This window comes from Rhineura floridana, chromosome 6, assembly GCF_030035675.1.
Source record: "Rhineura floridana isolate rRhiFlo1 chromosome 6, rRhiFlo1.hap2, whole genome shotgun sequence".
NCBI classification, from domain to species: domain Eukaryota; kingdom Metazoa; phylum Chordata; class Lepidosauria; order Squamata; family Rhineuridae; genus Rhineura; species Rhineura floridana.
Window position 1 is genome coordinate 14818987 of NC_084485.1, and position 27640 is coordinate 14846626.

The following is a 27640-nucleotide window of genomic DNA, read 5'->3' on the forward strand; positions in this document are numbered from 1 at the left end:
ATCTATGTATTTAAGTTGCTACATTAAAAATGAAAGCAAAAGCAAAACTACAGATGGGGGGTGACTTCTTTTTAAGGCATTTCTTCTAGAGAGAAGTAGCAATGCCTTCTACTAAGGGGCCTGTTGATTGACTTGATAGACTCTCTTTACAACAATGGTCCCTCAATTTCCAGTAATGGGATGGAAAGAGAGCTCTTTTCTTTGAAGTGTTTATCACTCATGCTTTATATAGATTGTATAGATACTGAAATAATATGCAGATCTTTGTTATCAACTCAAAAAGGTGGTGCCTGATGTATACATAGTATTTTTTCCCCTTAGTGCTATTTTGTTCACATTTAGACTTAGGGTGCATGCCTATAGTTGAGTTTCTGGCCTGCTGAGAAGCATTAAAGTTTATTGGAACATCCACTCTGTAGCCAGAACACCAGATACACCACAGGCATGACAGCTACGTCAGTGGAACTCCCCCAGTGGAGTGGCTGCAGTGTGGTGAGATAAATGTCCTTCTTCCTTGTGCCACCTAACACCACATCCTGTACTCCTCTAGGCCATGGGGATACCCCCATTAATTGGTGCAATATTGCCATCTACAGATCTGGCACAGGATGTTTCCCTCCCATTGACTTCACTGAAAGGATAATTTCTTTTTAAAAGCCCCTGTCAATAGCTGTCCTGTGTACCTTACCATGGCAGAACATAGGATACAATTATGAACATAAGAAGGGCCCTACTGGATCAGGCCAAAGGTCCATTTAGTCCAGCAGTCCGTTCTTGGAATGGTCAACCAGATGCCCCAATGGGAAGCCCATAAGTAGGACCTGAACATAGCAGCACTCTCCCCTCCTGCATTCTCTAGCAACTGGTATCCAGAAGCATACTGCCTCTGACAGTGGAGGGAGAGCATAGCCATCATGGCAAGTAGCCATTGATAACCTAATTCTCCATGAATTTATCTAATCCTCTTTTTAAAGCCGTTCAAGTTGGTGGCCACCACTACTTCTTGTGGCATCAAATTCCATAGTTCAACTATTTGCTGTGTGAAAAAGAACTTCCTTTGTCCTAAACCTTACACCATATAAAGGTGAATGATGGAACTCGGCACTCAATTGCTGATCATCACCATTTCAGTGTAATGATGGCTATCTGGAAAGGGAAGACCAATTCCTCAGTTTGTATTTGAACTGGCAACCCCCTGAGCATGTCTGGACCTGCTTTGCAAGCTGCGCCACACATTTCTTAGTGCTGCTGCCTAGTTCTACATCTTCTTTCTTAGGGTGGTGGTAACATGTTTTGTCCATAGTGGCATTCGTACAAGCAACCTCTGGAGTGTTTGTGGTTCCTTTTAACATAGCAACAGTAGTTATTTTCATTTTGTGTGTACTGGGGGGTGGAGACTGGTCCCCATTGGGACTGGTAGGGCAGAGGACAGGGCGACCCAACAGTAGGTAGAGCCAGAGCCAATGACAGGCAGAGTTAATTAATCTCCGCCTCCTCCCTGATGTTCTAAAATGGCAACACTATGACTGAGGAAGAAGCTGACAGTCAGGCAGTGCCACCCCCTGGCCTGGATATAAGTAAGTAGATCTGCAAATGGGGGCTGGAGGAGGGCAGACTGAGGCTGATGGACCAGGGCCCTGTTTGCTCTAATGGACCAACCTCCACGGGCATAACAGGCCATGGTCCCAGGCTATGGTCTGAAGGCACATGAGGCCAGCTCCCTGCTGAAGCTGAGTAGGGTCAGGTGGTCAGTGCCTAGATGGAAGACCACCTGGGAACCATATGTAAGCCACCTTGGGTTTCTATCATGGAAAGAAAGGTGGGGTATATATAAATAAATAATAACAGGCATACCCCAGGTCAGCCTGCATGGATTGGCTGCCTCAGTGTGTCATTGACAGCACAGTCTTTAACCTGTGGGCTGGGGCAGAGTGTTCACAGTGGGCGTATCCATAATTGTGTGTGTCTTTGCCCACCTCTCTGGATAACGTCAGTATGCTTGGCCCATCCACTGGTTAAAAGCCCTACAGCATATAGAATCTGAAACTGATGGGGTTAAAAACAGACCATATTGTGCCTAGATGTCTAAATACAAGTGGATGAGGGATATTACTATTGTCATCAGTTGCTTGTTACCTGAAGATCACTAAGCGACTTGCAACACATTAAAAACAGACACATACCATAAAACTGTAAAATGGAACAAGCAATCCCCATGACAGCCCCAGGAAGCTTGGCAGCACACTAATAACATTATCTAAGTCTGTGAAGTGCCTGGGAACAAGATATGTTTTTACGTGGTGCTGAAGAAAGATCAGCTAAAGCACTAGGCAATGTCACTGGGGAGAGTATTCCGCAAATGGGAAGCCACAACTGAAAAGGCCCTTGTCACCCCTTCTGAAACTCTTTCAGAGAGAGGAGAAGGGCCTCAGAAGAAGATCCTAAGATTCTGGGCAAGTTCATAGCAGGAGAGGTGTTCCGAAAGGTATTGGGGTCCTGACATGTAAAGAGCTTTATATGTGATTTCTTACACATAGTTCCAGAGAGGGAACTGTGTTGATGTGTTCCACTCTAATACAAACTGTATTTGGGACTGAGTGTAATGTAATTATGTTTATAAATATAGACTAGTATATATGTCCATTTTCAAGTAGGCATATCCACTCTAGCCCACTTCCCTTCATTAACATACATCAACCATCATGTTAAATTGATTGTAATGTTGCATTTTAAATTATTGGGACCTTGTGGTGAAGGGTAAGAAACTGAATCAACACCAACAACAACTACATGGCCTTCATTGTGTGGTCCTGCTCCAGCTATCATTCGTCATGACTTAAGGCTACAATCCTGTCCACTCTTTTACAGAAAACTAAACTAAACACAGTGGGACTTTTTTCTGTTTGTGCATTGGATTACACTGTTTGCCTTGACCAGCTTGATGCAGGATGGGTCCATGTACGTCCTATATTTATCCTTCTTCCCCTGGATTAAATGTGCTTAACTGTCATATTGTGACCTGTACCTCCATTTTAAGAATGGATTTTATAATCCCTTCTTTTTTTAAGTTTCTCCATGTATTGTGGTGGTTTTCAATACTGAAAGTGTGTTGGTGGAGATCAGTTATGAATCTGCCTTTTTATCCCTTAAGTTTCCTATTATGACTGTTCAAGAGCACCTTCTAGATCAGTGGTTCTCAAACTTTTTTGGTTTGCAGCACACTGTAAAACATACACAAATTTTCTGGCGCACTTCATGTACAAAATTAAAAATATATTAATATATTTTAAACTATGAATAAAAATAAACTATAGAAAACTATTACTTACCCTATACAAATGGGTTTCTTCTCATTTTTAAAATATACTTTCATAATATTTGAGGCACACCTAGCCACCTCTTAGGGCGCACTAGCGTGCCTGGGTGCACCGTTTGAGAATCACTGTTCTAAATTATACCCTCTGTGATTCAGGTCTGTGTAGCTGTTGTGTATGAAAGGCATTCTTGGCTAGTGCCCCAGAACTGTAGTGCCCTCTTTCCATTAAATGTCAAGTTGACATTCTCCAAGCGTGCAGGTTTTTATTTTTATCTGAAGTGGGGTTAAGCCAGGAAGGGGTAGATTTGATTTACTGCACACAATAAGATGCCCTACTCATTCTGACAAGGAAAGCTCATTCTTGCTTTTAAAACTCTTGTGCCTAATTTGGGCCCCATCTGCACTATTCATTTAAAGCAGTATCATACCACTTTAAACTGTCATGGCTTCCCCAAAACCATTCTGGAAATTGTAGTTCATTAACAATTATGCAAACTTGAGGGGTAATTTTTCACTCCAGGTGCATTTTTCATTGTGTAATTTACACATAAGTAGACCTTCAGGATGTCCTACTAGGCCATTGTCACCAGTTTTAGTCTGTACAATGTCCCCGAATTTCAGCCAGCTACCACTTAACCATTTTCCTTCTGGAAACGAAACAAACAACCAGGGTTATAAAATATCCCAATTTACTCCATATGCATGGAGAAGGGCCCACCGTATATTGCTCAGAAAAATTCTACCTCCTCTGCATGAGTGTTTTTTGGCTCAAGCTGCTTTGGTGAGGTCAAGCACATCTGTGGTGACCAAAAAAAAGTATCTGGGGGCAAAGTGACCCCATCCTTCCAATGGAAATCTCATTGGGGTCCAAATATACCCCAAAGTCAGCCAGTATGATTTTTTGGCCAGGTCTGCATGGGGTTTAAGAAGAGCTGTTAGGAGTCTCCAACTCCCCTCAGAATGGTTTAATAGTCATTCACTCCATTCACTCTTCCCAGGGAACTCTGGATTTGAAGCTCTGTGAGGGGAATAGGGGCCTCCTGACAGCTCTCAGCACCCTTAACAAACTATAGTTCCCAAGATTCTTTGGGAGAAGCCATGATTTAAAGTGGCATGATACTGCCTTAAAGGTATAGTGCAGATGGGGCCTTGGTGGGTGTCCCTGTCAGAAGACCTTCTCCAGTCTTTAAAATGGACCTGCCTCTTTAAGCAACTCCTGAAAGCCGTGGTTAGCCTTCCAGTTCAAAGCTTCCAGTCCTAAAAGCTAAGCACGGCAACAGTGTGTGTGTATGTGTTTGGTTCTGATCTTCCATCAGAACTCAGTGCACAAGTTCTGGCCTACTAGGAGGTCAGGATTTAGACTAAGTAAAGCCGTAAAACTGACTCTGACCCCCTCCCCACCCCCCAGCTACCCACCTCTACCCAGAGTCTGTCATTTGTCAGCTCTGAGCTGTCATGCCCAGAGCTCTGTATCCCCCAACCTTCTCCATCAGCCAAAGACATTCCACCCGGTCTTGTCCAGCCTGCCTGTCGCCACCAGTCAATGAGCAACACCACTTGATTGAAATCAGGGAAGTCTCCTGATCTCCCTCCGCCTCCCCTTTTATCATCTTAGAATAACATCATCCTGATCATTTATTTTTACAACCAAGCTGGCCCGCATTTCAGCTGGCCCATTCAATCTGCACACGGCAAGGATTTCTGGGGGCAAGTCTTAGCCACGCACCCTCCAAGTCTCCACAGATGTCAGTTGCTATTAGTTACTGCCGCTACTCTGACAAGATATTTATTACTAATTAAAGAAAATTAACTGAAAAAGGAAAACGGGTGTTCGTGTGGACAGAATGTTTCTGTCAGTATACTTCAGGAGAGAAATAGCTGTGTCTTCAAAAATATCTGGAAGAGACAAGATGACAAATGTTAGAAACTTGATCTTCTTTATGCTAGGATCCTGAACTGCTTGGGCAAAATCCATATGCACGTTGGTCCCATTAACGTGAATGGAATCCTAATATGTTATATTTGTATTTTTTATCTACCTTTTACCAGAAGGCCCCAGGGCATGTTACTGTATATAAAACTAAATACAAATGAACACAGTTAAAACTAAAACAGCAAAACTCCCACACATAGCCCCAAAGTATAATCTATGCAACACATTACAAAATGCAAACTGTACAAAGAGACAAATACAATGTACAAGTTCATAGAATAGAGTTGGAAGAGGCCTATAAGGCCATCGAGTCCAGCCCCCTGCTCAATGCAGGAATCCAGGTGAAAACATTCCTGACAGGTGGCTGTCCAGCTGCCTCTTGAATGCCTCCAGTGTTGAAGTGCCCACCACCTCCCTAGACCATTGGTTTCATTATCCTACCACTAATGGTTAGGAAGTTTTTTCTGATGTTCAGTTGAAATCTGGCTTCCTATAAGTTGAGCCCATTATTTTGTGTCCTGTATTCTGGGATGATTGAGAAGAGAATCCCATACTATCTTATCTCCCTTCAGTCTTCTCTTCTCCAGGCTAAACATGCCCAGTTCTTTCAGTCTCTCCTCATAGGGCTATGTTTCCAGTCCCCTGATCATCCTCATTGCCCTCCTCTGAAGCTGTTCCAGTTTGTCTGCATCCTTCTTAAAGTGTGGTGTCCAGAACTGGACACAGTACACATGATGAGGTCTAACCATTGTCAAATAGAGGGGAACTTAGTACTTCATGCAATTTGGAAAGTATGCTTCTGTTAATGCAGTGTTTCCCAAACTGTGGGACTCCAGATGTTGCTGGACTACAATTCCCATCAGGAATAGCCAGCATGGCTAATGGCAAGGAATGATGGGAACTGTAGTCCAGCAACATCTGGAGTCCCACAGTTTGGGAAACACTGTGTTAATGCAACCTAAAATAGCATTTGCCTTTTTTGCAGCCACATTGCACTGTTGGCTCATATACACTTACTGGTTAAAGTGCTAACAACGTCCTGTAAAGTGCTATATATATATTGATATGAATACCATAATTAGGTACTGATGGTACTACACATCCCTTCTCTTTCTATGACAGCCCCCCAGCACCCTGGTTCTCACTCAAGACTCTACCCATCCATTTAGGCTCTTGCTCAGGGCCTAGGGCCCAAACAAACTCCCAGGTCCCTCCCCACAATCTCTCAAAATAAAGAGGACCCCCTGAACCTTCTGGCCTCTCCCTAGGATCTCTATAAGATTCAAACATCACCATGGTACCTGTAAATCAAGGGGGTGATACCCCATGACTCTGCCATGGGATGAGTTAAAGAAAAGCTCCCCTTTGGTGTTGACCCTTCAGCAGTGGGGGCTTGCCATGGATGGCAAGGCTTGTTTTTACAGGAAGGCACCAAAGTCTGATAGGGCTACTTCAGATTGCCCACAGCTGTGTCCCACATAGCAACTGATCAGCTGTACCTCACACACCCAGTTTCAGGTGATAGCAGGTATGGTGAGTTTCCTGGAAAGCAGGGTGGTACTAAACTCCCTACATTCAGGTTTTTCTCTGGCCTCTGTCCACCTCTCCTCTTCCAGTTGTTTTAGGATCAATATGGATTTTTGTAGGGGGTAAGGGCTGCTATCTTTCTCTAGACTGCACCCATTAGGAAGCAATTTGTTCCAATTAAATGAGTAAGTTTTAATTCCACTGTGCCAAAGAGAGATACAAATTGCAGATGTGTATGTGGTGGGGAAGAGAACACAGCTGGTAATTGGTTTCTTTTTTGCATAACTGTTGTTCCCGTTGCTGAAGAGACAGGCCACAGATGGTGGTTTGTCTCTTTCTGCATTGGAAGCTGCAGTGGCCATAAATAAATAAAATCATGAAGCACGTTGTGTCTGGGTGCATGATTCTTCCTTTGCATGTCTTTGGACACTGGCTAGTATATTTAGGGGTGTGGTATACTCCTTTATTTTAAACTCCATCTATTCCAGGGATATGGGGCAAGTAATATAGTTGGGAAGGGGTTGTCAATCCAAATAGAAACCCTGAAGTATCCTTTAAATAACACTATGGCAGCTTCTAGCCAGTGCCCCAAATCAGGGGTAGCAAAGTCCATGGGGCAGGCACAAGAACAACCCACATGCATGAGTATAGTAAAGGAACTCCTTTTCTGAATCCTTGGATGCTTTCAGGTTGCAAAAGTGTTGCCTTTTATTCTAAAGCCTGCCAGCCCAATGAGAGACATACATAGAATAGCTTATTCTTGAAAATAGCAGGTATATAATTGAGAGGCTCTAAAGACCTTGCGGAAGCATCCGATCTGCCTATGCTTTACAGCCTTTCCCCTGTTTCCACAGATCCAGGAGCTGCACTTCTGTGAAGTCAGGCTAGGGAACAGTGAAATTTGTCTAATACCAATTAGAAGTTTTCAGGGCAGAAATACTTTAAACCTTCTGGAAGGCTGACCTTTGGCAAGCCCAATTCCCTCTGCATGTAGCCATGCCTCTTGAAAATTGTTAGTGTGCTGCCAAAGTTTCCTGTTATGTGTGTGTAATATGAATATTAGTGAGCTGTAGGTGTAATATGAAACTGTTAATGTTTTCTGTGTCCCCTCCCACCCATCCAGGCATTGTATTTACGTTTTTACTATGTTTTTACAAGGGGCTGCACCCCTGCCCGCTTTGCTCACCAGCCCTTTATCCCTAACCCTTTACACCCGCCTGCCTCCATCTCCTTCCTCCACTGGCCCAGTGGCTCTCGGAAATATAGAGGCATGCTGCAGTCTGTAGCACCACCTGCTGCGTGATGACATTCTTAGGCAAATATAGGAACGGAGAAATGTAAGTCATTTGGAGACCTTTTTGGTAACAAGCGACTAATAAATCTAAATAATAATAATAATAAATGCTGTATTTATGGGGATCTGCACTCATGTCTCTACCAGGATAAGATTTTTTTTGAAGAGCAGCAGGTAAATAAATTCTGATCAAGGACTTTGAAAAAATATTTTTACATGTCTTTGCTTCAGACCAAAGTGACCCATCATTCAGGCTAGTGTAATAGACAGCAAGGAAGTGCATATGCTGGACTGAACTGCTTGACTGAGTGCGCTGTTGGATCCTAATGTAATTGACCCTTTGTTATGGTTTCAGTTGTGTGGGATTTCTCCAGAATGGAGTTGATTCCAGCTCCTTCCTGGCTTAATTTTATGTCTAATCCTTCTGACAGTTAGATATGACGGATTTCAAAGTTCCTTTTCCTTTTTAATGTGTTGTGCAGTTTAAAATGTTAAGGTTGCCCTTGGGGACAGGGGGTGGGAGAGAGGTGGTTGGCTCAAAATGTATATATATGTGTGTGTGCATACAAAAACTCTGTGGGTGAGGATGGTGGGGGAGCAGAAGAAAAGTTCGCTCTGAGGTCCATCCTCCTAGGGCCCCTTGGGAGCCTTTGTCATTCTCTTGGTCTCATGGAATGCAATGGGTTTCATTGGGGAAAGGGTTAGGGCACTGCAACTGCAAAGGCTGCTGAGGTAAGGATTATCATCTCCCCCCCCCCTCGAGACCAAGGTAACGCAATTTGGTGGTGCAGGGACAAGCTCTGGACCCATTTTAACAATTGCCTCATGTTCAAATATTGGAATTTTCCCCCATGGCTAAGGGCTAGAAGACAGTGTAGCTCAATCCAGGGTGAGGACCTGATGGCCCTCCAGGTGTTGTTACCTGCCTCCAACTCCCATCAGCCCCACCCAGCAAGGTCAATGGGTTGGGGGATGATGAGAGTTGTAGTCCAACAACGTCTTGAGGGCCACAGGTTCCCCATCTCTGATGCAGCCCTATTCCAGCCTTCACCAACCTGCCCCCTTCCATATGTGGTTGAACTACAACTCTCATGATAAGAACATAAGACAAGCCTGCTGGATCAGACAAAAGGCCCAGCTGGTCCAGCATCCTGTTCTCACAGTGGCCGACCCCATATGCCTGTGGGAAGCCCTTAAGCAGGACCTGAGTGCAACAGCACTCTCTCCACTTGTGATTCCCAGCAACTGGTATTCAGAGGCATCCTGCCTCCCGCTGATACCCCCAGCGGCCACAGCCAAGGAGAGTCACTTTGCAGGTTTGATTCCTTCCTCCGTCTGCATGCATAACAGCAGGTGACATCAAAAAGGCAGGAATTTAGACATACCAGGATTCTCAGATGCAGCCTGTGCTACTGTGGTGTAGTGAAGTTAGAATAGGACTAGGGAGGTTTGGGTTCAAATCCCCCCACTCAGGGCTATCTGCACTCTCTCCCTCTGTGTCTAGCCTACTTTTCAGGGTTGTTAGGAGGATAAAGTTACCAAAAAGAAAACAAATGGGGAAGAACAGTGTTTCTTGGAGGAAGGGCAGGATAATTTTTGGTATTTATAAAGCCAGTGGACTTTATGGGAGAGCCCCTGAAGCATTGCCATGGCCCAGAAAGCAGAGCCCCATCCTTGAATCCAAAATGACTGGCAAAGGAGATGCAATATAAAGGCTATCTTGCCTAACCAAATGTGTCTCGTCTTTCTTTCTGTTTCAGAGTTCCTGGAGGAATTTCCTGGAGATGGCAGAGAATGCGTTAACTGTGGGGCCATGTCCACCCCACTCTGGAGGAAAGATGGGACAGGGCACTACCTGTGTAATGCCTGTGGTCTCTATCACAAAATGAATGGCATTAACCGGCCACTCATCAAGCCACAGAAAAGGCTGGTAAGTTTGGCTAATCCCAAGTTGGCTTTTGTTTTACTAGACAATTCCCCCTGCCTTTGTCTTTAATGTCACTTCTGGAGCTTTTAGGTGTGGAGTGGGCATTTTTAAGTCCAAGGGCCACATTTCCTCATAAGCAACCTTCCAGGGGCCACATACCATCTTCCATCCAGGCAAGCCAGAGGTGATGCTACAGTTCAAGGACACATTCTAGCCAAATTAAGTCACTAGAGGAGGGTGCACAGCAAGGCAGTGAGGGGGTGTGGCCTGGACAGAATTCTGAGGGCCACAGTGAAAGGCCTTGAGGGCCACATTTGGGTGTGAGGTTTCCCTCCTCTGTAGTAGTAGTACATTCTCTCTGCTTGTGGCATATTGGGGCTATGGAGTTTTCTTCCTAGTGAAATCAAGTTGGCATCACCTGTAATGATGCCAGGCACCAACTTAAAATATGGTTACTTCAACAAGCCTTCTTAGGAAATGACTTCATCACTTTTATCAGCTTCATGTCTGATGGCCCCACCATTTTTTGTATTTCTGCTTCTTTGACGTATTGCGCATGATTGTATTTGTTAGGTTGTTTTGGTTTTAACTCACCTTCTATACACTGCATAGATATATTGTACAGTATAGAAATGAATAAACAGTGCTGTGGTCAGGACTGCACAGTGTTGAAATGCTGGTTTGGTAGATTGATTTCTTCTGAGCACTTGCTTCTCTCTCTTTTACTGCTAGTCTGATAGGCAAAAGGAACCTCGATGTTCAAGGCAGTATACCTCTAAGTACCAGTTGCTCGGGAACAAATATGAGAGAGCTTTTGCCCTCCTCTTCTGATGAATGTGCTTCCTGGATGTTTCTGATATATTGTGTGTGTGTAAACTGTGACTCTGATCCAGTGAGGTGCTGCTTATATTCTGAGGCTCTTTTCAAAATGAGTGGATGTTCATGCACAAGGCAGAGGGCTTTCCTCATTTTTGCACAAGGAAAGGTGCCTGCCAGATTGCAATAGCACAGAAATGTCTTGCTCACAGCCAGAAGCACAATCTTGCTGGAACAGGCTGAAGGCCTATGTAGTCCAGCATTCTGTTCTCACAGTGGCTAACCAGAGGCCTATAGGAAGCCCACAAGCAGGATCTGTGCAATAGCACTCTCCCTACAAATCACTTTGCTAATATACAGCTCAGCTATTTGTGAACACAGATTGTACATTCAAATGTAATGTGTGAACACCCCAAGAACGTCCCTTTAAAAAACACACAGGGAAATGGGTGCAGAATTAATCCTCCCAAGACACTTTTGTTCTCAGCCAAACTCTCATGCTAGAAGCATGCTCAATTTGGAGAAAAAGCACTTGTAGAGAGAGGCCAAGGGTAGACACACTCACTGTTCTGCCGGTTCCAGTGCATCTCCACCTCTCTTCTTTTGAAACAGAGGCACTTGTTAGTCAAACCCCACCTCTCTTTACCATAAACCTGGTTGGATCAGCTCAAGTGGTTTTTTTAAAAAATTGCTTTGAAGAGATGTCGCAACTGATTGCCCGATCAACCCGTTGCCCCTCCAGGTGTGGCCAATAGAAACGCTTTGCTGTAGGCAACTAGTGTGCTCACAGCCTTTGAGGAGGCAAAGCAGCAGTAATGAAAGAGGCCTCTCCATCCCCACCTGCATACACTGTTGCTGTTAGAATTGGACAACTCTCCCACATTCTCACCCTTTTTCTACCTTGATTAGGGCAAATTCCAAGTTTGAATAGATACACTCACCCATCACCACAATGTCTAGTCTGTTCCTTAGCAATACTACGTATCTCGGGCTCTGATAGCTTTTATCCAAAAAAGCCAGCTGAAGGTCATGGGAAATACCTTTGGAATCCCAAGGACAAATCAACACTTTTTCTGCCATTGGAGATCTATTCCCTACATTTAAAGCACATTTTCCATCTTCAAAGAATCCTGTGAACTGTAGTTTGTTAAGGGTGATGGAAATTTTAACCTCCATGATGCTTCTGGGGGGCAAAATGTGCTTTAAATGTATCGTGTGTACTATGCAGGCTAAACAAGTGAAGGGAGAGGTTGAAGCTTTACTTGAGTAACAGCAAAGGGGGGACACACACAAGAGTATAAAATTAGGAGAAGTTGTTAAATTCAAATGTGGACAAGTTGCTTCTTGTCAGAGTTTTGCAGATTTAATCTGCAGGATGGGCATGCATTTTGAAAGTTTAGGTTTCCTTTATGAAACTCAAAATTGGACCCCCAAATGTGAAAAGCAAAAGCAAAACACTGCAGTATATGCATGGGGGCAGGGAAAAGAACAACAGTCACATGATTTTAAAGCCTGCACTTATAAAAAAAGAAAGTTTGCAAAAAAGAAAAGAAAGAGCTGTGCATATACAGAGCATTTTGCAAAACTTACAGCAGCAATGTTATCAGCGCACAAAGAATCGGAGCTTTTGCCCTGCAGATATAGTTTATAGACCTTTTTAACTATAGCCAGTTGCTACCAGGGAAGAGTTCACAGTAGAGAGGGGGGAGAAATTTGGTTTGCATACTAATATGAACCTACCTAATATGAACCTACCCAAAACCATACATGAACCAAAATGCAGCAATCCTTTGAAATTTGCACTGCTCTGAATTTTGCAGTGCAGTTCTTCAACCAAAAGGGTGTACAAAAATGCATTATATTAGGGGAATGTGTGCATAAAAACACATTCATTGGTGAAAATATAGAAAATGCATTTTATTAGGAAAAAACTGCTTGCAAAATGTGTATATTAGGCAAAATGTACACAAAATATGTAAAATGCTACAATTTTTCATGACGACTTAAAAAGAACAACCCACAAACAAATGTAGAAGTGTGGTAAACTAAAGAAACCAAAACTGACATATTTGTTCATCCCTAGCCCACAGTAGGTCTTGAACTGGTGACTCCAGCAGCTAGCAGGTAGGGATTCAGCCATGCTACCACCCAGCTACACCTAAAGAGGAAAATGGCAGAGAAGGGCAGCTGCAGTAGCCAATGTAGCTTCCTCAGCTTATTTATCAACTGATACTCCTTGACCCCATAAAAGCCTTTAGGTAGGGAAGGAAGGATCTGCCAGTTTTGGTTCACTCAGTTTCTCATTTTTCCAATATTAAATTCCGTTCTCCACATTCCTTTTTTTTAAATCCTCATTCAAATAATTCAGTGTTTTCATTGAAAATTCTCCTAACAAATACATTTTTGTATGCAGTTTTGAGTAATGTACACATTTTTGCAAGCAATTTCATTGAATCATAGAATAGTAGAGTTGGAACGGGCCTATCAGGCCATCAAGTCCAACCCCCTGCTCAATGCAGGAATCTAAATCAAAGCATTCCCGACAGATGGCTGTCCAGCTGCCTCTTGAATGCCTCCAGTGTCGGAGAGCCCACTACCTCTCTAGGTAATTTTATTTATTTATTATTTATTTATTTAAAATATTTATACCCCGCCCTTTTTCCAAAGAACCCAGGGCGGCTTACAAAAATAATCATGAAGAGTTAAAACAGTAAATATACAGAATTAAAATAGTTAAAATGAATTAAATCAAATACAAGGTAAGAGTTAATTACCAATTCAATTAAAAGCCCGTCTGAATGGGATCGTCTTCACCTTAGCACGGAAGGAAAGAAGTGAGGAAGCTAATCCTAATTCACTGGGGAGGGAATTCCACAATCTGGGGGCAGCCAGCGAAAAAGCCATATTTTGTGTCTTTACAAGAGAAACTTGTGAAAAAGAAGGAGTAGAAAATAAGGCCTCACCGGATGATCTCAGAGTCCGGGCAGGATCATAGGGGGAGATACGATCTAACAGATAACCTGGACCTAAGCCGTATAAGGCTTTATAGGACAAAACCAGCACTTTGAATTGTGCCCAGAAACATATTGGCAGCCAGTGGAGCTGGTACAACAAAGGGGTTGTGTGTTCCCTGAGCCCAGCTCCAGTTAACATTCTGGCTGCAGCTCTTTGTACCAATTTAAGTTTCCGAGCAGTCTTCAAAGGCAGCCCTATGTAGAGCGCGTTACAGTAGTCTAATCGGGATGTAACTAAGGTGTGTGCACTGTAGTCAAGTCAGACAGGTCAAGGAACGGGTGCAGTTGGCAAACTAATATTAATTGAGCAAAGGCACTCCCGGCAACAGCAGAAACCTGGGCCTCCAGGCTCAAAGCTGAGTCCAGGAGTACCCCCAAATTCCATTGTCGTATGGCTCTAACAGTTAGGAAGTTTTTCCTGATGTCCAGTAGAAATCTGGCTTCCTGCAACTTGAGCAGTTCCTCTTTTGATCACAAAGATTGGGAAGGAGAAGAAGGAACAAGATGGTTTTTTAAAAAGTGCACTGGTCCCAGGTTGCTTGAGACTTTATGTGTTAATAGTAAGACCCTGAAGATAGCTCAGTTGTGTGCTGGCAGCTGGTGCAGCTCCCTCAACACAGGCTTTAAATGTTGTCAGTAGCCAACATCCCATCGCAATCGGGCTGCAGAATTCTGCACCAGCTACAGCATCTGAACTGGCCTGGAGGGTAGGCTAATATAGAGCACATTACAGTGACCTTATCCTCAAGATTACCAATTTATTTATTTATTATTATTATTAATTATATTTCTATACCACCCAATAGCCGAAGCTCTCTGGGCGGTTTACAGCATAAAAATGTGAACCACCATAGCCAAGCCAACCTGATCCAGGAAAGGTTGCAGCTGACAAGGCCCACCTGGCCATCAATGTAACCTAAGCCTTAAACAGTACAGCTGGAATCCCAAAGTGCCCTCAGATGGCATAACTGCTTCTTCAGAGGGAGTCAGGTGTGTAGTCATCTGAGATTTTGGAGGGAGGGCTTAGACTCCTTACTTTTTTGGGAGTAGGGCCCCAGCAGGGTCCCTATGTCTCCAGCATCCTATGAGCCAATCAGCATGAGTGTGTTAGCCACTGAGAAGAGTCTTCCAACATGATTCCTTTCCCTTTATTTATTATTTATTTATTAGATTTTTATACCGCCTGACTAGCATAGCTCTCTTTCCCAGTGACTGGAGCCAAACAGAGTAAACGGAGGTGAGTCAGCCACTGAGAAGACTCTTTCAAATAGCTAGCACTCTCCCCTTTCATGCTTATTGGCTACTAGGGACATCTGTTGTTGAGGGAGAAGGCATTAACAACCCCACAGTAAAAAAGGGGGAGGGGCCATGAAGGGACCCTGCACTTCTGAATTGGCCACTACACTACCAGAGGGAGCACAACCCCATCCAGAACAAGCAACTGATATTTCCCTGACCATGGGAACTGCTCACTCACGGCACTTCCATCTTGCCAGGATTTCAACTCTGTTTATTAGACCGGATGAGACAAACTGGTGGAGGATAAAGCTATCTGTGGCTACTCACCAGAATGGCTGTGAACTGGTATTATTGTTTGATTATTTGTTGATTTACATACTGTTTGTATGCCACAAGGGCTTCCAAGGCTTACTGCCACTGACACTGGAGGTAGAACCAGAGCTTGGAAAAGTTACTTTTTTAAACTACAACTCCCATCAGCCCCAGCCAGCATGGCCACTGGATTGGGCTGATGGGAGTTGTAGTTCAAAAAAGTAACTTTTCCAAGCTCAGCATGTTACACTGAACCAGTGTACAACTGTGTACACAATAGCTGAGCTGTACAAATCAACAGATGTACTCTTTTTGGCCCCATCTGCACTAGACATTGAAAGCAGTATCATACTGCTTTAAACAGTCATGGATTCCCCCAAAGAATCCTGGAAAGTGTCATTTGTGAAGGGTGTTGAGAGTTGTTAGGAGACTCCTATTCTCACAGAGCTACAACTCTCAGAGTCAATCAGCCCCCCAGGGAACTCTGGGAACTGTACCTCTGTGAGGGGTCTAAGACCCCCTGAGACCCTGGACAACTACACTCCTGGTATCATGTATAGCTTGAGTTCTTGTGAGTCTGGAACTCTCTTCAACTTAGTTCAACATGAAATGCATTGCAAAGTCCATGATACTGAAAGCTTATCAGCTGCATTTGGCTGTTGAACACAGATGGACTTTCTGTTTTAAGGGCTTAGTCTGGTTTTGTATAAACAAATACTGTGGGGCGCAATGTTGAAGTCAACCACTTCCTAGCCAAGGTCAAAAGTCTGTGAAGAAAGCCTGGAATTGGAAGGAATTCACTTTCTCTTAAAACAAAACACAACTGCTGGAACATTTGCAACAAATGTGATGTGCATCCCTCCCTTCCTGACAACCCAAATAGACCTAACTTTGTCTTTTACCTCAAATGCCAAATGTTGGAGAAAAAGACTGTACCAACTGTCTCTCTCCTAGAAGAGTAGCTCTCTTCCTTTAGGGCTAATGTACCATATTTTAAAACTAGGCTGTGAACTAGGAAGCCTCTTGGCCAAATTTAAACTCTGCTGTGAACTCACTAGGTAGCCTTAATCTGTGGCCCTCCACATGTTGCTGGACTGCCACTCCTGTCCTCCTTGATCAGGGCCAGACCAAGACGTTTTGGTGCCTTAGGGAAAGGATAAGATGGCGCCCCTTCCATTCCATGAATTTTGTTTCAACACTGATCATGGGGTAGTATCCATTCGCCTCAGCAGTCTAGTTTAAGGGGTGCAGGCCATGTGGCACACTTCTTTGTCCTTTGACCACCCTGTGACCACTCCCAACCCCCCAGCATCTGACACCTGAGGCTGTCGCCTTAAACTGCCTAATGTCCTTGACCATTGGCTATGCTGTCTTGGGCTGATGGGAGCTGGAGTCCGACAACATGTAGAGGAGACATTGTGTTGACTGCCCTTGCACTACTTGCACTTGCACTACTTACACTACTGTCCTTGTACTACTAGGTGACGGCCAGTAGCGCCGTGGCAAATTCAGAAGTGCAGGGTCCCTATATGATAGTCACAGCCATGCCCTCCCTTTTTTTTACTGCTGGGTTGAGAATGAGATCCTAGTTATTGCCTTCTCCTACAACAACAGACGTCCCTAGACCAATATGCATGAAAGGGGAGTGTGTTAGCTACTGAAAAGAGTCTTACTTTCACTCTGATTCTCTCTGATTGGCAGGAAAGGACAAGAGAGCACGATAGGAAACTCTTCTCAGTGACAACCCACTCCGCTTTTATGCTGATTGGCTTGTAGGATGCAGGAGACATAGGGACCCTGCTGGGACTCTACTCCCAAAAAAGTAAGGGGTCTAAAACCCCTTGAGAGCCTGGATAACCACGACCCTGGTTACAGCCTGACTTAGGGTGCCTTACAACAGCAGCACTATTATTCTACATATATATGGTAAAAAAAAGTGGGCTCCCAAATGCATGTTTGTGCTAAAGGGTAGGGCCCAGATCTGAAAAGTCACTTCCAGGAAAGTCATTTTCTTTTTGCCTCTGGGACCTACCTCTGCGCTATGACTGAGGATCATAATGGTAGCCTACCATACAGGACTGTTTGTTCCATTTGCAAGCAGTATCTCAGTAATCCTTACAGTCTTACCTGATTTTATTTAATTAACAATAATAATATTATGATCTATTCAGGCTTTTCTCATTATCTTGATCACAGAGGATTTTTTAAGAAAAAAAATCTTGTTGAGGACTGCAGTATAAGGATTTTGTAAACTGTTGCTGCTGCTAAACGTGGCATGCCGAAGGGGTTTATAATGCAAAATAAAAGTTTCCTAATAGTATTACAGTCCTCTCAAATGTGTAATGGCACAGCTTCTATTTAATAAGATTCCTTTTTAAGAGAAAGAAAAATAGCATGTATAAAAGTGCTTTTTGTACTGTTCAAAGTATCCTGCATTGTGCTTTATCACATCCCACTAATTTTGCAACACCCCAAAATGAACTAGGAAGTTTTAGGGAATGTTTATGGAGCTGCCTTGCACCAAGTCAGATCACTGGTTCATCTAGCTCAGGATTGACTACCATGATTAGCAGAAGCTCTCCATGATTTCAGATCAGGGTCTCTCCCGGCCCTGCCTGGAGATGTCAGACACTGAACCCTGGACCTTCTCTTTGCATGCATAGCATGCGCTCTATCACTTCCTAAAGGTGTGGCCCCTCTTTTCCCATATGCAGGGGCTTGTCTGGGAATTGAACAAAGAGCATTTTCACAGAGCCAGCACCAGACTTCAGGGGCCCTCCGTGCAGTCCAGCTGATGCCCCCCCCATCCCTCAATCCTCTTAGTGGTGGCAGTGCCACTTTCCTCCTCCCCCCCCTAAAAAAAATCATGTGTACAGTTTTGGTGGCTTCTCTGCTCCTTCCAGCACTTGGACTGAGAGAAAGTGCCACAGGTGTCTTTCTCAGAGCCAGGCATTCTGGGCGAGGTGACCAAGGAAACGTGTGCGCCACTGTGCAATTTGTCATAGCATCTAGAAAGACCTTTTAAAGTTTTAATCGTCTGCAAGCAGTCATGAACTAGTCCACGGCAGAGAAGTGAGCAATCCTAGCATGTGGGCACAACTTGGGGATTGTCTCTGCAACCAGAACGCTATAACATGTCACCCCATCCATCTTCCTGAAATGCCAGTCCTGGCTACGATCTTTGCAAGGCTTCTTGTTTTCATTCCTGCTCCCTTCACTTAATTCATCATTTGTGGGTTCAAGTTTTTAATAGCAAAGTAAACAGATATGGAATTCTTCATAGCGTACACAGCTTCCAGGGCAATTGGATGGTGATCTTGAAGGACTGATACTTTAAGGCTAAGAAGTATTATTGAAGCACCTGAAGTGAGAGCTGGAACAAGCAATCTGCCACATGTTGTATCTGCTTCAGGCCTGTACTTGATTAGACTGCAAGCTCCCTGGATATTTTCTCAAAAAGTCTTTTACACACAAAACTAGCATGCCAGTAGTTATTTTTAACAAGGACAAATCCAGTCATCTCATTCCCATGCTGGCATCTGTACAGACAATCAACAGCCAGGAGTGTAGTCATCCAGGGTCTCAAGGGGGTGTAGATCCTTAATTTTTAAGAGCAGGTTCCCTATATATAAGCCAATTAACATGAAAGGGGAGTGTGTTAGCCACTGAGAAGAGTCTTCTCACTTGGCTAATCATCATCAGTAGTAGTAGTATTTGATTTATATCCCGCTCTTCCTCCCAGCAGCAGCCCAGGGCGGCAAACAAAAGCAATAAAAACACTTTAAAACATTATAAAAACAGACCTTATAGTACATTAAAACAAAACAACTTTAAAAACCTTTTTTAAAAAAAGCTTTAAAGGCATCTTTTTAAAAAGCGTTAAAAACATATTGTTTTTAAAAAATATCAAAAAGAATTCCAACACAGATGCAGACTGGGATAGGTTGCAACTTAAAAGGCTTGTTGAAAGAGGAAAGTGTGCACCCTTGTCCTTTCATGCTGATTGGAGCAAATCAGAGTGGAAGTGGGTGAGTCTGTCACTGAGAACACTCTTCTCAGTAGCTAACACATGCCTCTCCTTGCGTGCTGATTGGCTCCTAGGGTAAGTGAGAAGTGAGCTGCATGGTCTCCCAGATCCTAGTCTCACACTTATTTATTTCAGAATTCTTAAAGTCAAAAGGTTTCTGGCAACATTTAGGCCCCATAGAGAGAGATTTGGGGGCAGGGGGAGGCTATGCACACAGCAGTTTTATTCTGGTTCTGTAAGTTTGTAATTGCAGAAGAATCCTGGGGGCGTGGCTGTGGGGGGTGTGAATATCATGAAGGGACCCTGTACTTCTGAAGTTGTCACTACACTACTAGAGAATACAAACTTCATGTGGGACTTCTGACTGTATGTAGCAGTCATATTTTCTCTCTCTCTGTTTAGGGCAGAGAAATAGCACTGAAACAAGGTGGGTTCCATAATTCTAACTCTTAGCACTTTCTCATTTTGAAGTTCTTAAAAGTACAAGGGGGGCAACAGAGAGGCTACTGTTTTAATTTTCTTCATGAACACAAGTATAGGCATATGTTTGAACATACCTTAAAGAAGGCACCAGGGGCTGGAGAAAATTACCTTAGTTGGTAATGATGAGAGATCTAGCTCAGGGATCCCCAGTGGCCCATCCATGTTCTTCTAGCAATCTTAATTCTTGCATTGTATTATAAACTTTACTATATTTGTTTACACAACAATCCTATGAGGAAGGTTGCTGCATTATTTCTGAAACCATGTGGACTTAGGCAAGTTAGTATGGGGGCCATGACCAAAACAAGTTCAGTGAATTGCGATCAAATGCAATGGGTGTCAAAGACTGGAGTGGTGGAAGTTCATTATTTTATTTATTTATTTATTACATTTATATCCCACCCTTCTTCCCAGTAGGAACCCAGGGCAGCAAACAGAAACACTAACACTCTAAAGCATCTTAAAAACAGACTTTGAACTATAATAAAACAAAACAGCTTTAAAAACATATTTTTTAAAAGCTTTAAAAACATCTTTAAAAGCAATTCCAACACAGACACAGACTGGGATAAGGTCTCTACTTAAAAGGCTTGTTGAAAGAGGAAGGTCTATTTTTCATATTCACTTCGTGGCCTCGAGATCCATATGTGTCCTGTTTGTGGTCGGATTTCTATTGTGAAAACCCAATTTTCAAACATCCATATTTGTAGGCTTTTTAAAAAATCTAAATCGCTTTAGCATTAGCCCCTCCCCTAAGTCCACCCCTTTTCAGTGATTGGTCCATAACAATCATTTGCTTTTTGCAGCCTTTTTCAGAAGAGCACAGAAACTGTTTTCAATTACCATGCATGCACAGGTTTGTGGATGTGCAAAAGGGCAAAGTTAATGGAATTCCCCCCCCCCAGTGCAAGCAAAATAAACATCTGGGCTGTTACATATAACATAGTGTATGCTAAGGATGGGAGCCACTGGTTACTCTTGATTCCATTACATTTGTCAAACTGGGAGGCAAATCCCTTTCCATGTTCGATTCTTTCCTACTATCTTCTGCTGTTACTGTTTTGAAAGGGCTTTTCTTCTCCCCAGTGCACCCACCATTCACGCCTCCTCCTCCGGAGTTGTATTAGATCCTTCACTGCCCTCCTTGGGAGAAAGCAAGAGATCGTCTGTCATTCAGTTTGAAATTAGCAAAGGGAGGACCGAGATTAATCAGTTTCAGGCTCAGAAGAAAAGAACACAACTTACAGTGCATGCCCTCACAGAGACAGAGAGAAAGAAATGGCTTCCTGGAGGGAGAGAAGCTGATCTCCTCTTCCTCTGGTTCCCTGATTTTTGGCTTTTGGTATGTTTGGCTCCCCCTCCCATCCCCATCATCTGTTGGGCAGAAAAAGAGAGGCTTTGCCTGCTGCTGGATTGGCTGCAGGATCAATGCCACATTAAAGTACCAGAGCTTGCTCCTTTCCTCCCCCCCTTTACCCTATCAGCCCAAGGAAGTTCAGTTAAAAACCTCCTTATTTAACCTGGTTATATTTTGCGATATTACACAAACAATTCATTGAAAACACAGAGTAAAATAGCTTTTAAGTGGAAATATTATTCATTAAACATTTGATTTTACCTTTGATTGCAAAAGGGTTTTAAAAAAAATCATTGTGATACAGCTACAGAAGCCAGAAGGAGGAACTACCCCATTCAGTACTGGAAGCAGGAATGAACTGTAAGGGAGAAGGAAGAGGCATGGACAGAGGGTGGGATCTAGCATCATCCGCCCATAATATTAAAAAGTGGGGAAAGACGTCCTCACTACTGAGGTTAGAGCAGTTAATAATCAGAACAGAAAAAATAATCGGTTTATAGTAGGGTAGGGGAAGTGCGGATTTAACCAGGAGAAAGTTCAAACTGGTGGGGAACATCATATGGATGCTGGTGAATTAATGGATACACAAGGGGTTTGCAGATTAAAAGAAGTTATGGATGGGCCCAAAGACCTCCCAGATTAAAACAAACTTCTTTGCATGCTACGTATGTTTTCCGCATGTTGAAAAATGCTGTCATGGATAGAGTCTTAATACATTATGGAAACTACAAGAAAGCAAATTGTTGTATGATAAACATAACCATAGCAGCACAGTCCTAACCATGTCTACTCAGAAGTATTGAATTCAATGGGGCTTACTCTGATTTGAAAGGAATGCTGTTGACAGTTAAAGAGGAAAGCACAAAAGCAGGACTACAGCTGAACATTAAGAAGACTAAAGTAATGACAACAGAAGATTTATGCAACTTTAAAGTTGACAACAAGGACATTGAACTTGTCAAAGATTATCAATACCTTGGCACAGTCATTAACCAAAATGGAGACAATAGTCAAGAAATCGGAAGAAGGCTAGGACTGGGGAGGGCAGCTGTGAGAGAACTAGAAAAGGTCCTCAAATGCAAAGTCTATCATTGAACACTAAAGTCAGGATCATTCAGATCATGGTATTCCCGATCTCTGTGTATGGATGTTGGACAGTGAAACAAGCGGATAAGAGAAAAATAAACTCATTTGAAATGTGGTGTTGGAGAAGAGCTTTATACATACCATGGACTGCGAAAAAGACCACTAATTGGATGTTAGAACAAATTAAACCAGAACTATCACTAGAAGCTAAAATGATGAAACAGGTTATCATACTTTGGACACATAATGAGAAGACATGATTCACTAGAAAAGACAATAATGCTGGGGAAAACAGAAGGGAGTAGGAAAAAAAGGAAGACCAAATAAGAGATGGATTGATGCCATAAAGGAAGACACAGATCTGAACTTACAAGATTTGAACAGGGTGGTTCTGTTCGACTTGAAGGCATATAACAACAAACTGATCATGAAGAAAGGGATTCAAAGCAGAACTGCCAATATGAAAATGCCATTATACAAATCTGTGGTGGAAAAACACTTGGAATCCTGTGTATAGTTCTGGTTGCCACAGCTAAAGAGGATGTTGTATGCTGGGAAAGCTTCTGAAATTATCAAGGGACTGGAGCAATTCCACTAAGAGGCAAAGTTACAACATTTGGGGGCTTTTAGTTTAGGGGGGAAAGATGAGAATCAGGGGACATGGTAGAGATGTATGAAATTATGCATGGTGTGGAAAAGTTGGATAGTGGAAAAGTTTTCTACTCTCATAATACTAGAATTCAGGGCCATGCAATGAATCTGAATGTTGACAGACATTCAGGACAGACAAAAGAAAGTTCTTCAACAGCACATTGATAAGCTATAGAATTCACTACCACAAGTTCTAGTGATGGCTGTCAACTTGAACGGCTTTAAAAGGGAGCTAGACAAATCAAGGGAGGGTAGGGCTGTCAGTGGCCAAACCAGTAGTACCTGGGAAGCACAAGTGGGAAGAGCACTCGTGCACTCAGGTCCTGCCTGCGGGCTTTTCACAGACAACTGGTTGGCCACTGTGAGAACAGGACGTTGGACTAGATGGGCTGCTGGCCTGATCTGATTCTTACGTTCTGTCTGTCTTACTTCCTAAAGTGACCCCTCTTTCTTTTAAAATTCTTTGGCTATTCTTGTTCTGTGTCCTGAAATATCTTTTCTGGCAAAAATCTATTTAACTTCACTGGGATTAGAAGGACACTCCTAAAGTTTTTTTAAAAAATGCAAATATAAGGGACATAGTGGCAGTTGCTACAAAATGTTGCATAATGGGGTGCTCTTGTTTACAATGCCAACCAGCCATGTGGTCCTCCAGAGCATCCCATTCTATGCCACCCCACCTGCACATTCCAATTCTAACCCTCCTTGCAACACCAGGAACAATATGTTCCCACTGAGCACTGAGTCACATTGCACTGTTTTGAGATTCTCTCTCTCTCTTTCTCTGTTTTGAGGTTCTCTCTCTCTCTCACACACACACACAGACTTTTGGGTTCCCCCAAGCCTACTGATAGCTGCCTTTGTGTATGTGTGTATGGATTGTGCTGTTTAGGCTACATGAGGAACACCCACAGCTGGGACATTGGAAATGGAGGGAATGACCTTAGCAAAACCTTCTTGCTTCCTAGGGATGGGGGAGAAATTCACTTCAGCTTGCATGTAAAGGCAAACTTACATAATTTGCACTTTCCAAAAGAATACACAAACTGGAGTGCAGCCATCCTTCAAAATTTGCACCTCCAGCATTTTCAGTGCAGTTCTCCACCTAAGGAATGTATGTACAAATGCATGCACTAGGATAAAATATACATGTAAATGCATATATTAGCGAAAATAACATAGAAAATGCATTATATTTTGGAAGATTGCTTTGCAAAAATGTTTATATAAGGCAAAAACTGATAAAATGTGTATATTAAGGAGAAATTCATACTAAAATAGTGATCAATTTTTGGGAGGATTTTTTTAAAAAGAAATTATAGTCAGGTGTGGAAATGTGGAGAATTGAACTTAAGACTGGAAAAATGAGAGCAACTGAAAAGATTTGCCCATGCCTGTTACTTAACAATGAGTTTTGTTATCTTTGATATTGCATCAGTGCTTCATCATCCAGGAAATGGGTTGATACTGCTTCCTGCGTGATGCAACTGTAATTTCTCTCTGCCTCCCCTTCCACCTCCCCCCATCCCAAGATTCTGCACTCCCATACACTGAACATATTTATTTTTCTTCATTTTCAGTCCTCGTCTAGACGGGCTGGTCTCTGCTGCACTAACTGCCACACAACCAACACAACACTCTGGAGACGGAATGCAGAAGGGGAGCCGGTCTGCAATGCATGTGGATTATACATGAAACTCCATGGGGTACGGAGTTGGTTTGTAAGCCCGAGTAGAGCTTTTATTTATTTTATTGTCTGTATCTGTCTCTGTTTTCCCACACAGAGTCCCGAAGCCAGTGAAGGCTGGTGGCTCCAATGTCCATGGTGCAGTGAATCTGGACTAAAGTTTGGACTAAAACCCAGAGTGGATTCCACCACCCCACAGACATCGCAGCCACCAGCCTCCATTGCCTGAAGCGACTACCAGAAATGATATGCAAAACCAAGTACAATACATGAAAATAAATCTGTATTAGCAGAGCTTGGAAAAGTTACTTTTTTGAACTACAGCTCCCATCAGCCTAATCCAGTGGCCATGTTGCCTAGGGCTGATGGGAGTTGTAGTTCAAAAAAGTAACTTTTCCAAGCTCTGAAAAAGCAACACATTCATGTCCAGCTGCAATAAAATAAAATAAAAATCGTGAAACCCTTTTACCCAACCACAAGATGCACCACTTCCTCCAGAGAGGGCACTAAAAAGCAATGTGATATACCTGGCCTGTATTGCTGCCCAAATCCCTGGAAAAGAAAAATGACTTTACTGGTGCCAAACAGTTGAGATTGTTAGGCCCAGGCAAGCCTTCCTGGAGAGAGCGCACCACAACTATGTGGGGTTCCAGTGTGGTGTAGTGATTAGAGTGTTGGACTAAGGCCTGGGAAACCAGGGTTCAAATCCTCACTTGGGCATGAAGACCACTGGGTGACCTTGGCCCAGTCACTATCTCTCAGCCTAACCAACTTCACAGGGTTGTTGTGAGGATAAGATGGAGAGAAGGAGTAGCATGTATGCCACCTTGAGCTCCTTGGAGGAAAAGTGGGATATAAATGTAACCACTAAAAATATACTCAATCAGTCACTACACTCTGCAGGAGAGGGTCTCCTCCTTATGCCTTTCAGCTTTTGAAAACATGGACCCAGACTTCATCTGCCCCAGAGACTGAAGACTCTCCTTGTCCAAGAGATAAAAGTACTCTTCACCCATGGTTGTTCCTCCTAACCCATTAGTGTCGGAAGGAAACTAGAGGAAATATATATCTGTCATGAAGTTCTCAAAATATTGTGTCTTGTGCATCTACTAGCCAAGGACTGCCAATGAGAAAAATAAAGCCCTGTGAAGGACAAGGACATCATTGCGCAAATGCAGTGACTATAAAGAGAAAAGTTAGTGTGTGTGTGTAGTATTGAAATGCACATCTAAACCAGTATTGACGATTGTTGCCCTTCTTGATGTCAAGGTACCAAGACCTCTGGCAATGAAAAAGGAAAGCATCCAGACAAGGAAGAGGAAACCAAAAAACATCACCAAAGGCAAATCCTCAACAGGTATCAATTTGTAGAATAATATATGTCATCATTGTGCATGTGCCGTGCTGCTCCAAAGAGCTAACAATCTAAACTGCTACACTGAGGAGACCATGGAGGAAAGAGACACGAAAAGGAAGCATGCTCTGTCTGGTTTTTGCGGTGATCTCTCTTTCCTGTGGTCTCCAGTTCAGCTAAGAGGGGGGTGGGGTTTTTTTAACCTTCATCTTCCCCCCACCCCTGCCAAAACTTACAGTCTGTAGAGCTGCAGTCCAAGGAATGATTTCACATGACTCTGCTAACCAACTAGCCAGACCCTCAGCAGCAATAGCAAAGGGTAATAGTTGTTTTTTTAAAAAAAAAACCTCTCAAGGGTGAAGGTGAGCTTGAAGCATGACAATTAAAAAACAAAGACTGTGTATATAGACATAGACATGTGAAACCTGCAACACAACGTTATGCTATTGAGGGCTTCTCATCAGAGTCCCAGCCAGCCATGCCCTTTTCCAGGAAGCTCCATTCCACCCCCACCCCTGTTTTTCACTGCCCCCCAACCCAAGAGTGAGTACCCACTGAGCATATTCACTCCTTGTTTGGCTGTTTGGTGCCCCCTCTTTTAGGGGGGAAAAAGCATAAGTATTTTCTATTTGTGAAAACCTCAGGGTTCCCCCAAGACTGCATGGATGGTTCCATTCTGGCTACGAAAGGATCAGAACTTAGTGAACTGAGCGCTGTTAATAGTACAACAGAACAGGAGTAGGGGACTGATTTCAGCCTGAGGGCCACATTTTGTTGTGGGGAACCTTCTGGGGGCCACATGCAGTGGTAGGGAGCGCCAGAGACAAAAATGGTTATAGCAATAGATGTTATTGTTACCTTTGTACAGGTGGCTACATTCTTGCCAGTGGAGCCTGGTGGCTCCAGTGTCAGTGGGGCAGTGAATCTGCTCCAGGTTTTAGTCCAAACTTTCAAGGTGCTGCTAGCCACAGAGGTTTCTCTTCATACATCAATGCACACACATGCACACAGAAACACTTTCTTCTAGGAAGTAAGAGACATTGCCACAGTTCAAGGAAAATTCCAGCTAGGCAAAAGTGCTCAAGTAAGATGTGGAGGAGGGCTGGTGAGGAGCGTGGTTTGAAGTAAGGTGTTGCTTAGGGAGAGTCATGAGGGCCAGAGGCATAGGTCTGGAGAGCCACATTCAGCCTCTGGGCCTGAAGATTCCCCACACCTAAAACTGAAGCAAAGGTTTGGTTGTGTGTGGATGTGAGAAGTTTTGAAGGAGACAGAAATATGAATAAGTCATCTGGGTGATAACTAGAAGGCAGCTACAAAAATGTGATCTGCTTCTGCCTCATACTTCCATTAATGTATAAATTTGTGAAACTGTTAACTTCCAGGGTCCACGACTTCAACCACCAATTCCCCTTCCTCCATCACAAATTCTGAAAGCACCGTCACTTTAAAAACGGAACCCACTGTAACATCGCAATATCCAGGACAATCCATTGTCTCAGGTTCCCAGGTAAAGTACAACAGAAACTGCAGTGTGCCTGACACATTCTCATTATTTATAGCCCCCCTCCTCTGTGTGATCCTGGAATAGGTTCCCTGTAGCGTATATCTCAATATTCA

The 27640-nt window shown here is 43.3% G+C and overlaps 1 protein-coding gene across 5 annotated transcripts in view; it reads left to right on the forward strand.

The window, feature by feature from the left end:
* Positions 1-27640, forward strand: part of GATA5 (GATA binding protein 5) — a 45311-nt gene that overhangs the window by 14569 nt on the left and 3102 nt on the right. For 4 of the 5 annotated variants that reach the window (XM_061631066.1, XM_061631064.1, XM_061631063.1 and 1 more), the window contains 4 exons: positions 9831-10000; positions 24563-24703; positions 25939-26026; positions 27406-27530. In XM_061631066.1, coding sequence (XP_061487050.1) covers positions 9831-10000; positions 24563-24703; positions 25939-26026; positions 27406-27530 — 524 coding nt within the window. The remainder of the gene's footprint in view (positions 1-9830; positions 10001-24562; positions 24704-25938; positions 26027-27405; positions 27531-27640) is intronic. The other variant, XM_061631067.1, reaches the window with a different exon arrangement.